The sequence below is a fragment of the Brienomyrus brachyistius genome, chromosome 3 (assembly GCF_023856365.1).
Source record: "Brienomyrus brachyistius isolate T26 chromosome 3, BBRACH_0.4, whole genome shotgun sequence".
In the NCBI taxonomy this organism is placed as follows: domain Eukaryota; kingdom Metazoa; phylum Chordata; class Actinopteri; order Osteoglossiformes; family Mormyridae; genus Brienomyrus; species Brienomyrus brachyistius.
This window is the reverse complement of record NC_064535.1, coordinates 16,753,306-16,768,483: the sequence shown is the minus strand read 5'-3', so window position 1 is coordinate 16,768,483 and position 15,178 is coordinate 16,753,306. Positions and strand designations below refer to the sequence as shown.

General features: G+C 41.9%; 2 protein-coding genes across 2 annotated transcripts in view; one reads left to right on the top strand and one right to left on the bottom strand.

Annotated features, from left to right (window-relative positions):
• The window catches only part of si:dkey-192p21.6 (uncharacterized protein LOC565246 homolog), a 59,940-nt gene extending 50,822 nt beyond the window's left edge, over positions 1-9,118 (bottom strand). The window contains exons 1-6 of the mRNA XM_049007785.1: positions 9,073-9,118; positions 8,689-8,783; positions 6,860-6,975; positions 5,376-5,491; positions 485-554; positions 66-132 (exon numbers count right to left, since the gene is read on the bottom strand). Of these exons, the coding sequence (XP_048863742.1) occupies positions 66-132; positions 485-554; positions 5,376-5,491; positions 6,860-6,975; positions 8,689-8,783; positions 9,073-9,118 (510 nt within the window). The remainder of the gene's footprint in view (positions 1-65; positions 133-484; positions 555-5,375; positions 5,492-6,859; positions 6,976-8,688; positions 8,784-9,072) is intronic.
• Positions 9,119-10,772: 1,654 nt separating this feature from the next.
• Positions 10,773-14,885, top strand: pcbd1 (pterin-4 alpha-carbinolamine dehydratase/dimerization cofactor of hepatocyte nuclear factor 1 alpha). Its single transcript, XM_049009096.1, has 4 exons — positions 10,773-10,911; positions 13,252-13,383; positions 13,648-13,728; positions 14,375-14,885. The coding sequence occupies exons 1-4, from the start codon at positions 10,894-10,896 to the stop codon at positions 14,465-14,467; spliced, it is 324 nt and encodes a 107-aa protein (XP_048865053.1). The 5' UTR covers positions 10,773-10,893; the 3' UTR covers positions 14,468-14,885.
• The last annotated feature ends 293 nt before the right edge of the window (positions 14,886-15,178 follow it).

The following is a 15,178-nucleotide window of genomic DNA, read 5'->3' as shown; positions in this document are numbered from 1 at the left end:
AAAGCGGAACAAACACCTGGCTGAATATGATTCAAAGGGGCTAATAAGACCAAGATTTGACTCACGCAGTCCTGGGAAGGACCTGGGCTTTTGCGTAACACAATGGACAGGCATTTCTGTGTGTAGGACCATCTGTTGAGATAACAATGACGTTATAACCTGTTAAGTACAAACACACTTTTAAAACACATTTTATTATTCAGTTCATTGAATCCACGCATCTTTTACATCCCTATTAGTAATGGACTGACACAGAGTTGCTGAGGTTTAGATCTCTATGTGTATTTTTATTAACATTCAAGTTTTACTTTGTCAATTTCTTATTTTATGTTTGAAAACTCCCACAAACAATCTTATTTTTCTTCCCATTGTAATGAACATAGAAATGCACAATAATTCTCAGTCACAATAAAAAAATACACACTCATTCTGCAGCAAATGCTGGTTGAGATGTGACTGCATGCTAGTATTAATCCAGACTTACCTGTATATGTACGGCCAACAAAGAAAGATGATGGTCAATGAAAGCATGACAATGGCAGCAACCAGGATGGCTGTGGAGAAGGACAAGTAGATGAAGTACATCGAGGTGTTTACACCTGAAAAGGTCCTTCAGACATCCATATATAGTTTAGAGATTGTCACTTTGTCACCTACCTCAGTACTGAATCAGAAATGCTTACAGTTTCCTGTCATCACTGGCTCTTCCTGTATGCTCTTTTCTCTTATGGGAATCATTGGCTGTTTGTCAAGACAAATGCTTGCCAAAGCTCGAAGGCACCATGCCGATACAGTCTAGTGTGGAGAGCGCTAAATCTTAGCAGCTGTTTGCTTTATTGAAGCTCTGGTTGTTTCACATTGAAAGAGTGGGTGGTGGGTAATTACTCTTCTGATGCTTAATCAAAATCACTGCTACCCTGACAAAAACACAAGATCCCCTTTTCTGTAGAATAGTGACCTCTGGTCCGTATGCAGCTCATTAAACATAATATTAAGCAAAAATGAATAACAATGAAAATACTCAGTGTCTCAGCTTGTGGTGTTATTTCCCATTGGTTGAGGGCAGGGCTGTCACTTTGTAACCTATATTCGAGCTTTCGAACATGCGTTCGGATATGATGTGAATTCAAATTCAAACTAATATTAACACACTCTAATTTTAAAGTGTAACTGTAGCCTATAATCGAATTAGGCCGTTGTAATTTTGACCTTTGCCGTCTACAGAGACCTAAAAAGATCGGGGTTGGAAAATATTTTTTGAAATTGTTTTGCGTTCTGAGAATAGTTTTGCAATAACACTACACTCGCCCACTTGCTATTTGCAGCAACGTGACGGCAAGGATAAACCTAGCAAGACAGCTGGGCTATTGAACGTGAAGTGCACACACAAACACTGAAATACATTACAAACATTTACAGATATTACAGCCGGAAAACTGCATATAAAGCTAACTTCACCTCAGTTTTGTAGTTGCAAACGACTAACGACAGCAAACGACCAAATTACAACAAATGGCCTAATGAGTGTACAGGCTACATGCCACTTTAAAATTCAAAAGTGTTAATATTAGTTCCAGATTTCTTTACCGGCAAATTGAAATTAATATTTCATTGTTTGTGTATGTAGTTCACGTTCAATAGCCCAGCTGTCTTGTTACAATCACTGTCGGTGAATGAATACTGTGCAATTATTAATAAATACGTATAAAAAACTCACATTTAGAAGTTACGTGGTGTGCATTATCCCCCATAGTTTAACGCTTAAAGCACATTTAATTTAAGTTTATACTTATTAGTCTATTAATTCTATGTTTTGTACGGACACAGTACAGTCATTATCAGCAACATGCAGGAACGAAAAAATTCTGTGAGGGAATGCAAAACTATTACAAACAATATTTTCCCACCCTGACCACTTAGGGGCTCCGTACAAATGTGACGTTGTACGTACTGTTAATAAAATACTGAAAAGAGTGGATTCTGTGTTTTTTTTTTTTTTTTGAGTGGGGTCACAGATATTCCAATATATTCCAACAAATTCCATGGACCTTTGAAATTCTTTCGAACTTGGCTTTGAAAAAAGTCACAGCCCTAGTTCAGGGTAGTAGGTTTGAATCCCACCATGGTTCTTTGTGTGAATGACCCAAGGTCCAGTGACATGCAGCTCGGTGCATCGACTGTGAAAGTGTGTATTTAGGTGGATATCATTCCCTGCATTTCCAGAACATGCAAGAGGGTCTAGCTGCAGACGCCTGTAGAGTGGAGCTCCACCTGAAATACATCATCTCCACAGGAAACATGTCATCTTTAAGGACGTAAAGTGGAGCTCCGGTTATTGTTAGGGTTAGGGTTAAGGTTAGGGTCTATTCACTGTAACACAGAGTTGAGATCACGTGTTTCCTGTGGAGGTGACATATTTCTCGTGGAGCTCCACTCTACAGGCGTCTACAGCTGGACCCTTTTCGGAACATATCTTAAAATGTAAGGTACTTACGTGACTGTTTCAAAAACTCAGATTCTGTAGACCAAATTAATTTAAAAAACTTATGGCTAAAATCCAAATCATAATAATAAGTCAATAAATATAAATAAAAAAACCTATAAAAAAGCATACATGGTCTGTAAACTATTAATTAGGAATAATATATTACATCCACCTGTCTTCCTACCCACGTATCCTTCTGGGTCACAGGGGGTCCAGAGCCTATCCTGGAAGCTACAGGCACAAAGCAGGGAACAACCCAGGAGTGGGGGCCAGCCCATCGCAGGGCACACTCACAGCATTCACTCACACATACATGGGCAATTTAGCAACTCCAATCAGTCTCAGCATGTCTTTGAACTGTGAGGGGAAACCGGAGTACCCGGAGGAAACCCCACAACGACACGGGGAGAACATGTAAACACCACACACATGTAACCCAGGTGGAGACTCAAACCCGGGTCCCAGGAGTGTGAGGCAACCATGCTAACCACCGCAGCACCATGCCGCTCCAATAATGTATTCTTAACTGAATTTTGTGAGTCTGATCAAAAATCAATTTAAAACGCTGTGAGCAGCAGGTGTAGCCCTATGTAGAGAAGATTCTGGGTTCAGGCAGAGCACAGTGAAGAAAGTTCTTGGACCAGGTAGAATACTGTGCAGAGAAGGTTCTGGGTTGAGGTAGAGCAGTACACAGAGAAGGTTCCGAGTCCAGGCATCTCCATCACGCTATTGATTCATTCTTCTACTGTGCCAGTAGAAATACATAGCTGGGAAAAGTGGCAGAACTGGCAAAACTCTTCATTATTCATTTCATTCAATAAAGACAGATGTAGCCATTTTAGGCAGAAACCAGTATCTTCTTAGAAATGCCGTGAACTTCCTGCAAACCCTACAGGGGACCTCCAAAGACCACAGTGGACCATTACACATCTCTCTCAACTTCTCATTTAACCTTTGAAAGGTCATTAAACACCATAGATAATGGAAGCTCATCAGACACAGTGGGCTTTATTCTCAATGAATGCACATCACTCTAAGATAATGGCTTCTTGGTCCTAAAAGGTTGATCTGCTGTACAGCATAATCTCTCACAAGTATAGCCACGTTATGAGAGCAAGAGCTTTCAAAGTGCCATTACCTCTTAACCCACGTGGCTCTAATGTAACTTCCACAATCCCTATTCTTGCAACTTGCAAAACAAACAAAAAGCTTTATTCAGCTGTTTCCAGGATTAAATCTGCAAATCTAGTAAACACTGGCCACCCCCCTGGGAGGTCAGCAAATCACTTGCAACAAGGGTATAAAGACACACAACATATTTGCTCCAAATTTACTTTTGAACAATGTACTTACGAAAATGTTCAAATATCCTAAACATTGAAATCCATTGCCAACTGTGATAAATTTTTTACTAGCCATAAAACTAGAGCTAAGAGCAGAGAAACTGCAGATTGGAACACATGATCTAACAAAACCATCATTATGCTACAACTTTAACTGCTTATATAGATTATATAGGTATTAGCAGAGCAGTTTAGCTAAGTACTGTATGGGAGGGGACCCTGTGTTGGCCACAGGCCACAGTTCAACTGCTCTCTTCCTCTGTGGGGAATCAATGACACAGGTCTCACCCTCATGCACTCTGCTATATGCTGGGAGCTTCGCCCCAGCCTCCATACACTTTCCTTTAGCCAGTTTGGATTGTGGTAAGCACACTCTAAACCCTCACTCTACGTCAGAGTGACAGAAGTCTCACTCCATCATCACTCCATGCAAGGTGCTTCCCAACTGGCTTCTCCTGAGAGGGATGACCTCTGACCACAGACATCCCCAATCTTTACTGCGGACCAGGGCAGCCAGGGACTCTGTGCTGCGATCAGTACGTCAGCATGATGGCGCTGTTCCAGGCATGCCCTTCATTAATCATACAAACCCTGTTATATGAGCTGCGATTTTGTTTTAAATCGCGATTAACTATGTGAACTTGGGATATGTTTTAAATGCATAATACAATGAGATACTCCATTCATTCAGCAGAGGCTGGCAGTATGAGCTTGGGATCCACCCCAGAGCACAAGGCAGTGGCCACCCTCACACAGCCACACAATGCAAGCAGTGTTAATTATTCCTTCATTGCATTATGGCATATAAAGTGCTTTTTGCTCAGCCATACCCCCTTGGACACCCCAGTTCATGTAAGGGCAGAAGCGGCCAAACAATGGGTGATGGTTTCCGAAATGATCTGTTATTGTGGGCCTGTCACTCCCCATTTTAAACATGTGAAGTTACACCGCCACCACACCCCTACCCAGCATGCTCTGCTACACCTCCTCATGGCATCGTTGCTTTTGTACTCAGGCAAGACCCACTACAAATCAGCACGCCGCCAGCTCAGTCATGACTTAAATCAGGCTGCCTGAAAACGCAGCATGTTAATTGGTGCATTACGGCTTTGGTAGACTGCGATAGCTGAAGCACGCTGGACTGTTCTGGATGGATGGTCACCATGACTCCCCCGTTTATGAGTGCCAGCCTCAGCTATCGATTTGCAGCACTCCCCCCCCCCCCCACCCAACAATGACCTTGACCTGGATCAGCATTTGGAGGATGGAGGAATGAAACATTCGATACTTAATACTTTTATGAAAGTGTTTTAATGAAAGTGTATTATCCTTTTTATCATCCCTGTCAGAGCAGCAAAGGGTTAAGGGTTGAGTTTACGGTTAAGCAGTAAAGGGTTAGTGTTAGGGTCAGATCAAAGGCAGTGAAGGGGTTTAAATCAATACTTTGATGAGCAAGTAGCAGAGCTCGGCATTTAAAACATAGTAACAGGAATTCAGAGTAATTCACACACTGCTGTCTCTTCCATTCAATAGGGAAAGACACTCACGGATGTAACTGTTAATGGGTTCTTTGTCCACAGTCACAGAGCAGGTGATGTTTGGATCCCTCCTTTGCTGCACCCACACTGCATAATGTCCTGCTTCTCCATACAACTCAGTCCAGCTGAGATAGACAAAATAATCTGTCATCAGGACAACAGTCACCAGTAATAGCTCCACCTCGCTGTAAAACTCCTTGCATCCGCCTTCATTTGACCCCCAATACTTAATCCAAAATGGCATCACTGATCTAAGTATTTATCAAGACAGCATCAGGATGAGGCGGGTCCTTCCAAGGAATCCAACAGATTGAATCGTGTTCTATGCCAGTGGTTCCCAACCTTTTTGCACCGTGACCCAAGTTTTACCATGCCAGCTCAGTCACAACCCTTTATCAAGTATGGGTCTAAATTAACCCAATGTTCAAGCATGCAGTGCACTCTGCAATTTATGCCAATCAATGCCTATCGCACAAATCCGGATGTCAGTAAATTTTTAATTAAGCATCTGTGGTTTGCTTCTTGGACTGGTTGAGTGTTCAATTCAATTTTATTTGTTTAGCACCTTTTCACATCATTACATTGTCTCAGAGCGCTTTACGTTATCCCCACCCAAAGCCCCCAGTGAGCAAGCCATAGGCGACAGTGGCAAGGAAAAACTCCCTAGAAGGAGGAAGCCTTGGGAGGAACCAAACTCAAAGGGGGAGCCCATCCTCCTGGGGCCAGCAGAGGAAGTCAAATGAGCATGCTTAGCACTAGTTTTGCTCTAAGCAATTGCAGTCCCAAGACCCGTTTATATTGGCCTAGGTTATTCTAGGACTGGGAAGAGGAAAACTGATCATGGATGAGCATAGGAACTAGCGAATGCTTTAAATTGCATACCAATTCTGTCTCGCAACCCTTTCAGAACTTGCTGTTACCTATATTTGGGTCTCAACTCACGGGTTAAGAATTGCTGTTCTATACCTTTTTTCTTGCAATCTAGCTCTGTGGTTTAACAAGCTCAACAGTGACGCCTAGAGGCCGTGTGAGAGCCATGCAACTGTTCACAGCAGCCTCATCAGCTCTGGGCTCATTCCGCCAAAAGGTACATCAGGCAGCCATATTGACTGAGCAGGGCAGACACACCATGCTATCACTTAGAGTGCTCTAAGGGCCCGATCAATAGTCGCCTGCTAAGGAACCTCGACATTGATCTGAAGAAGTCATCCACTACATCCAGGTGGAAGAAGTAGCACTCTCCTGAAAAATCAGATCCTGCTGAGCTGGTTAAGGAAGGGCTCCAAATGAAATCTCAAGCCCCAGTTTCATGTATCTTGTACAGCTCCAGGAACACAACCTCCACATCACTATGAGGGCCTCATTCAATACCTAAAGGGAAGCGTTTCACCATCACAGAGTAGCAGCTTTCTTTAACTCCTCAAATAAATCTTCAACAAGCTTGCATTCTAGGACAAAATGATATTTTGGGGGGGTGGCTGGAGATACACTACCTGCAGACGAGTGCATTTCCCACCCTCACAAACAGAGTCAGCTCATGACGGGTGCTGATGACTGCTGACGCATTGCTGTTACCATCATCAATGATGACCAATGGCTGCTGTAGACACTAGGAGAGAATCACAGGTGATGAATTATTTATTCATGTATGTTGTAATAATTGACTTAAGTAAAAATACAAATAAACAAGCAAAATTGTACACTAGTAAATGTTGAAGATCCATTGGCCTTTCTAGTGCATGTAAATAAGAATTAAAGTATAAGTACTTGAACTTGTAGTCCAGATACAACTCAATAACATGGCAAGTGTGTCTACTGTTATGTATATTTTGGAAATTACAAAACTTCAGGCATGATAGTGTTCCGATGTAAACATTTAAAATGTTAAATGCTAGTTTATAATTAGAGAAATATATTCCGTTGTGTTAACTGAAATTATTAACTAGCTGCAGTAATTAATGCTGATAACAGGGTTTCCAGTTGTCATGCATCTGCCGTGACAGTCACATGTAGCCTAAAGTCAATGGTGCAGCTTTTACTCTAATGGAGTCAAAAAATACAGAAAATGATTCATGAAACATCATTTTGTTATTTTTATCACTACTTGGAGCCTTGGAGGATGGGTGATATATGCAGAAAGGTATTAGGAGACTTGCGATGCCCTTTGTTCTGCAGCCCCTGGAACCACCCACTCCCCTGTAGATCAGTGGTGGTGGATGTATATTTGTATAGCAAGACATAGTCCTGCCTTTGTTTTAACACATTTTTTTTAATCCACTGCGATGATGTTGAAGGGCAAAAGTATAAAACCCCAGATATAGTAAAACATGCTGGTTGCTGACTGCAGCCACAGATATGGATCTTGGTGGAATCAGCTCTTGTGTGCTTGACAGTCACTGGTTGAGAGACTTTGAGCTTCCTGGGGGGATTCCTGTGTGAGGAGCCAATAAGGTTTACCTATGGGAATGAGCCATGGATGGAATGGAAAAACTGGACTCAAAAAAAAATAGTTCACGACATATTCATACCAACCCTTGATATTCCAACCTATTGAAGAGAATCCTTCAGGATTACATTGCAGTAACAAAGCTATAAGTACCACTATTATACTAAAGGCAAAGGATCAATTGGCATTTACCAATTACCTCAGGCAAGAAAATGTACCCCAAAGGATAATTAACAACAAAAAATGGTAGAGGCTAATGTCTTTGCCATTCCATCCTCAATTGCAGTGGGTTTCTAAATATTAAGCACGGCTTTCCAAGCCTAATAAAAATCAAAATATTAATTGAGCAAAAATGATTTGATTTGTTCTTCTATCCCAAGATGTGGTCTGAAAGCAGTGAGGCTGCCATCCATTATATCTGCTTTTGGTAAATGCACTCATATAGCCACTAGGGGAGCTCTCACCTTTTCTCAGCCCTGCTAAATTATGCCATGCGGTCCAGCAAACTTTATAATCTGTGTCATTGAGCACTGCTTTGCCCAGGAATGCTTTGGCTAGAAATGAACTTAAACGTGTTTTATATATTACTAAGCTTATTTAAGAAAATCCTCGTATATTTTTGCACAAGCATTTTCTAAGTTTTTAACTCAGTGTGATGTAACAAACAGCTATCGATAAAAAAATTCATTGCATTTGTTTCATGTTTAAGTAACTAAGAGCACATTATTATTGTGTATGTATCCCCTATCCCCTAGCTCTATCCCTAAGTCTTGTCCGCTAAACAAGACACATAAAAAGAGTGCAACAAAATGTCATCTTACTAGGCTAAAAGAATAGTCCCATCCCACCCCTGTTCAGTACACATTTGATCAGTACCTTATAGCAGTAATCAGAGACATAGGAGACTTTGAGTCCACTTGGCAGCTGATTGTGAACTGTAAGAAGAGCCTCATCAATGCTCAGGGCAAGATCTGAGCGTTCAGCGGAGCGGTCATGGTCTACAACATAAACCCAAGTTCAGAACGTTCAACAGCTTGGTCATGGTCTACAACACAAATCCAAGATCTGAACATTCAATAGCGTGGTCAGGTCTACAATATAAATTACTGTGATATGTGGCACAGGTGTTTTTCGTCTCAATCTTCAGTTTAGTTCATTTAATACTCAAAAGACCCAATATTCTAGTAGATGTAACAGTAACAGTACAAAGATAAGCCAGAAAGTGATTCTCAAGCCCCTTAAAGCTCTTACATCAGCTACCAGCCTGGCCTGTATTGATGTAAGTAAGACCTGTGCTAGGTTTCATCCAGCAGAAGACGATCCTGCAGATGTCCTACCTGTGTTTGACGGTCCTCCTTCAGTCCCGTTTGTAAGAACAAGGAGAACAAGCGGAACAAGGAATTTCACAACTTCAGGCTCCATTTGCAATTGAAATGGTGTTGAGGGGATATTTCCTACTTAATAGCTGCACTAATGATCAAAGTTCAAAGGGCACCATTCTTCATCTCAGAGGCATAGCATGTGCTCTGTGTCACTTCAGTAATATTTAACACACAGAATGGAATTTTACTCATTAGAGAGAAAATTAATGACTGTGCATGTTGTAAAACATTGGACAGTTAGGGAAAATGAGCCACTCCATTTGGCTGGGAAATTGCTACATATGAGTATTAATAATATCTGTAATCTTTAATACAGGGGGCGGCATGGTGGTGCAGTGGTTAGCACTGTTGCCTCACACCTCGGGGACCCGGGTTCGAGTCTCCGCATGGGTTACATGTGTGTGGAGTTTGCATGTTCTCCCCATGTCATCGTGGGGTTTCCTCCAGGTACTCCGGCTTCCCCCCACAGTCCAAAAAACATGCTGAGGCTAACTGAACTTGCTAAATTGCCCGTAGGTGTGCATGTGTGAGTGAATGGTGTGTGAGTGTGCCCAGTGATGGGCTGGCCCCCCATCCGGGGTTGTTCCCTGCCTTGTGCCCATTGCTTCCGGGATAGGCTCTGGACCCCCCACGACCCAGTAGGATAAGCAGTTTGGAAAATGGATGGATGGATGGATCTCTAATACAGGTGGCCAAGTTTTTCACTATAGTCTGACAGTACATAATATGTCCCCCACCCCCAAGAAGCTGATTCATCAGCCGACAGGTGGAATTCATAATCATTTAAGTCCCTGTTATCTCAGAACTAATGACAGGATATAACTTGCTATTTTCAGAGACCTTTGTCATAAACACTATGCAGAGTGTGCTTTTATCTGGGTAATAAAATTAAGTTAGGCAGGAACAAAGATGACACTAGCAGAATATTATCACATACAGCAATGGCTTAGTGTTTGCAAGGTACAGAATTTACTGATTTGTTGCTTCATTGTGCAATTAGACTGAAGTCTGAGAACAGCTAAGCTTGTCATTCTGAAAAGTCACCTCACTCCCATTCTAAACATGTCACTCTGACAGGTTGCCCCCCCCCCCCCACCATTTACAGTTTATCAGATTATTTGTCTCTTCTTTCTCACACAATATGCAGTATTAATTCATCATTACAGTCCCTTTCATTCATTAGCTCATCCTGTTTTTCCTTTTCATTAACTAGTAATTTTCTAGTGCCTGTATTGACTCATAACACTGTAACAAACTACAGATGATGACCAGATAATATTTTTCATGCCTTTTTGCTTTGAACACTTGGCCAAGTAACAGGGGGTATTATTTAATTAAAATTCAATTAAAATTGTGTTTACGGTTTACAGAACACAAGAATGAATCACCCCATGTTCTTAGTAAATGTCTTCACTGAAAAAACTGATAACTATTTATAATTAAGTTTTGGCATTTAAATTGAAGGATTGTCACGGAAATCTTTCATCCCTCAGGTCTGAAATGCAGCTTTGGGCTCCTGCAACTGCCCATAAGATTGCCTGTTCAACATATCTTTGTCACATGCATTTTTGCTCAGGCTTCTGCAGAGGCAGCTATGTGGGGCCTCATGATCAAATCCAGCTGCTCAACAGGCTGTCTTTTGTGACTCAGACAGGGGCAGAGGTGTGAGCGGCTGAGCTGAGAATACACATAAACACAGATGTGTGATTCCAGGATGGTAAGTGCGTCTGCCTGCTCCCTTTTTCTTGTGAAATTTATGGTAAATTGTTCTGTGTCGACGGAGAGCTGATGCATTTGCTGAAGAGGTAGAGCATTTCACTGCTCTTTTAACCTTAAGAATAAAACTCGGTTGTCAATTGTCTGTTTTGAAAAAACATGCAACAATTCACAGTAATTCTCTGGTTGGTCCCCTTCCAGTGTTACAGTTTTTTTTTTACTGTGCTATAATGGCAGTTATGAATGTTTGACATAGTTATGATTGTGGTCCCAATCATCAACATTGTAAGCAAATATGTTTATATGCATGAGTGCATAATTGAAACCTGTGGTCATTCTGCTTTGCAACAGCAGCATCTGCCTCATGTGTTCAAGCTGAAAAGGCACTCAGCCCGGTCGCTATGGCTCTATACATTATGCACGGCCATGGGCTCAATGATGAATCAGACCATCTGGCCTAGATATGTGTGTTTGCTCTGTTCAGAGTACTTTCTGCAGCTAGTTGTATAGTGAGCACGTCTATAATCATCATTTTAATGTGCATCCTTATTCCTGCATTTAGTATTTATCTTTCAGTCTTCCATAAGATTGAGTCTGGTGCCTTAAATATAAATTATTTTTTAACCTGCAATAATGACAGGGGAGAGGTAGAGCTGGGGACTGCTTTAAGTTAGTCATATTGTACAAACAATACAATATTGTACAAACAATATTGTACAAACAATAGCTGAAGGAAGCATCACCAATAAAATCAGCAGTACGGCTTGTACTGTAATTGCTAACAAACACAGTCTTCTACCACCAATCCGAGCCCTAGCTTCAGTGACCTCCCCTTTGGATTGGATACAGAGTCCTGCTCACCAGAACACCCCAGGCTCTTAGTAAACAAAGAAGGACTCAAGTGCTGCTAAACAGGAGATGTAGCTGCTGAGCAGAGAAAGTGACAGGCAGATAGACGTGGTATCCACAGAGTTAGCTTGCTGATTATTTTATGTTTTAAGTTGAGTTTTTCCACAAACAGCCCCCAGAAATCCTTGCTGTTGATTGGTATGATAATGTGACAGTGCCAGTGGCCATCATGTTGACCTTTGTAGTTTGTCGTCCTTGTGAAATCTATCTGTGGCATTTTACCAATAAGCAATCACCACTTTGTGCAAGCCGATTTGCCTGGACAGTGAGGCTACAGACCCATATTCCCCTAGTGTCACCCCTGAACCACAGGTGACCTTATGGATGGTAGTGGTAAGGTTTAATGGGAAGTCTGAGCACACAGTAGTTAGGAAGTTTGGTATGAGGTGAAATGTGGTTCCCTCCCTTAAATCTTAGCTCCATCCATAAGCGGTGCTTGTGGACACTAGGCATGGCAAGGCAAGAAAGCAAGGCAGGTTTATTTCTATAGCACAATTCAGACACAAGGCAATTCAAAGTGCGCTACAAAGGTAGAAGAGCACATTTAAATAAGACATTAAAATCATATTTAAAAGACAAATGATTGTTTTTATTATTATTGATAATAATAATCAAATTACATTTAAAAAACCTAAAAGTCAAACAGTTAACTGAAAAGAAGTTATATGACTTAACTGATTTAATTTATTACAAGTACAGCAAACAGTAATGTTTTAAACCCTGATTTAAATGTTTTAGCAGACCTCATGTCTTCAGGAAGCTTGTTCCACAAACGGGGAGCATAGTAACTGAATGCTGCTTCACTTTGTTTTATCTTGCTTCTGGGGACACTTTCCCAGATGATCTCAGGGGTCTGGATGCCTCATAATGTTCAAGTAAATCAGAAATCTATTTGGGCTCGAGACCATTTAGTGCTTTGTACACAAGTAACAATATTTTTGAATCAATCCTATAATGCACAGAAAGTCAGTGCAATGATTTAAGAATGGTGTGATATGCTCTACTTTCTTAGTCTTAGTGAGGACACTGGTGGCAGCATTCTGGATGAGCTGCAGGTGTCTAATTTTTTGACAAGACCCGTGAAGACGCCGTTATAATATTCTAGCCTCCTAAAAATAAATGCATAAATTTTTTCTGTATCTTGTTTAGACAGAAATATTTTATTTTTTGCTATGTTTTTAAGCTGGTAGTAGGCTGATTTTGTAAAATTGTCTTTATGTGGCTGTTGAAATTAAGGTACAAATCCAGAACTAGGCCCCAAGATTTCTGGTTTGATTTCAACAGCCACATAAAAATTAGCCTACTGATTGTTGCTTAACAAGACAGAAAACTGTGAATACGGTATAAGTAAGGAGACTCCTGGCTGCCTCGGTGAGGTGTTGGCTCACTGGGGATGCAGCAGCTACTCAGGAGTGTGTCGACTCTGTCCTAGGCTGGAAAGATCCAGACGCTGACGGAGGAGGAGAGGGGCCATCTTCTCCCACTGCTGAGGAACGCGCAGTGGGTGGAGGTGGGGGGGAGAGATGCCATTTATAAAGAGTTCATCTTCAAGGACTTCAACCAGGTACGAAGAGCTACTGGTAGCCAGAGCAGTACACATTTGATAATACACACATAAGGTCAGTCATTGCACCTGGTGCTTTCCAAGTTATTTCATTGCCTCTGTGGACCTGTAATTAAACACTGTCTGTTCACAGATGGTCACAGGTGTATCTCATGGGATAAGCTATAAGCTATAACTAATTGATTCAGTCATTAGATAACTAGCTCCTCCCCCAATTGAATGACACATCATTGAGACTCAGGCCCATCTCCCTCCCTCCCTCAGGCATTTGGCTTCATGTCCAGGGTCGCCTTGCAGGCAGAGAAGATGGACCACCACCCTGAGTGGTTTAACGTCTATAACAAGGTAACATGATTGGCGTCAGATTAACAGAAATATTTTGAAAAGAGCCCAGGAACTCTCATCTGAATTTGGGGTTTCCTCTGCAGTCTGAATAAGACCCATCCATCCATTTTCTGAAACCGCTTGTCCTATTCAGGGTCGTGGGGGGTCTGGAGCCTATCCTAGATGCTACAGGCACAAGGCAGGGAATGTCTGAATAAGACAAACATTATAAATTACTTAACTATGTTGTTGTGTTTGTGGAAAAAAAAATATTAAAGTTTTTGGACTTCTACCATTCAAGCAAAAAATTTGGTTTAGAGAACCTTCTAGGACCTCTTGCAGAAATCTGCCTCTTAACCCAGTCTCAAGGGGGCCAGCATGTTGCCCAGTGGGCTAAGCCTCTGTGCCTGTGATCAGAAGGTTACTAGTTTGAGCCCAGCCTCACCACATGTGCGGGTTCTTGAGCAAGGCCCTTAATCCCCAGCATCCTGGATGCAGCAGCAGGTGGCTGCCCTACACAACCCGCCTGCTCTCACCTACAGAGAGCAAGTTGGGGAGGTGAAAGGAGAATTTCCCCACAGGAATCAATAGAGTATCAAAGTAGGAGAACATGCTGGCTGGCTGAAATACACTCCCCACTTTTGATACCATCTATCTCTTCCCTCAGGTTCAGATCACTCTGAGTACACATGAATGTGGTGGCCTCTCGCAGAGGGACATCACGCTGGCCACCTTCATCGACCAGGCATCTGTCATCTGAGCCATCTGCTGGGCTCATTAATGATTTGTCTAATATTGTGGGCAATCCCAACTAGCAAGAATCCTCAGAAGCTCAAATCCCATTGGTTTCTACCCTGTCGTGTTTAGGCTAAAAGATGCTGTCTGGTTAATTTCCTGGGCTACGACCATCTGAGTCAAACTGTACCAACCATATAGGAAGAAGTTACCTGCTAGGGTCAAAGGTCAAAGTTATTTTCATAAAACTAGCAAATGTTACCCAGAAACAGTCAGCAGTGGGCAGGGCTTAGGCCTTGGCATGTAGGATGTTCCATTGCCTTATCTGGAGACCCTGTACTGGTGTCCACTGTGCTGCGTCATGCAAATGCCTCAAACTGTTATCTTAATTGCATCCCTGATAATGTGTGCAGTGCTTGTGGGAAATAAAAACCAGACTCATATTATGCTCCACCTTCATTCCTCATTCTAGCTTCACATGGGACCCCACGCATTAGCCAATGGCCAAGTGGAATCATATCCCAAGCTGGACCATAGATAATAGATCGAGGGCCTATTCTTAGAAGGCTGATAGACAGAGCAGTATGAAAGTGCTGGAAGGTTTTCTGCTCTTCATATTCCACCTGCCTTTGACCACAGCAGCATTAGTTTTCTTTCGATATATTCATGTTTTGTTACTCTTTCTCTAATTATAACAGCAGGCTATAGCAACTACAGCAGGTGCCATGTTAGAATA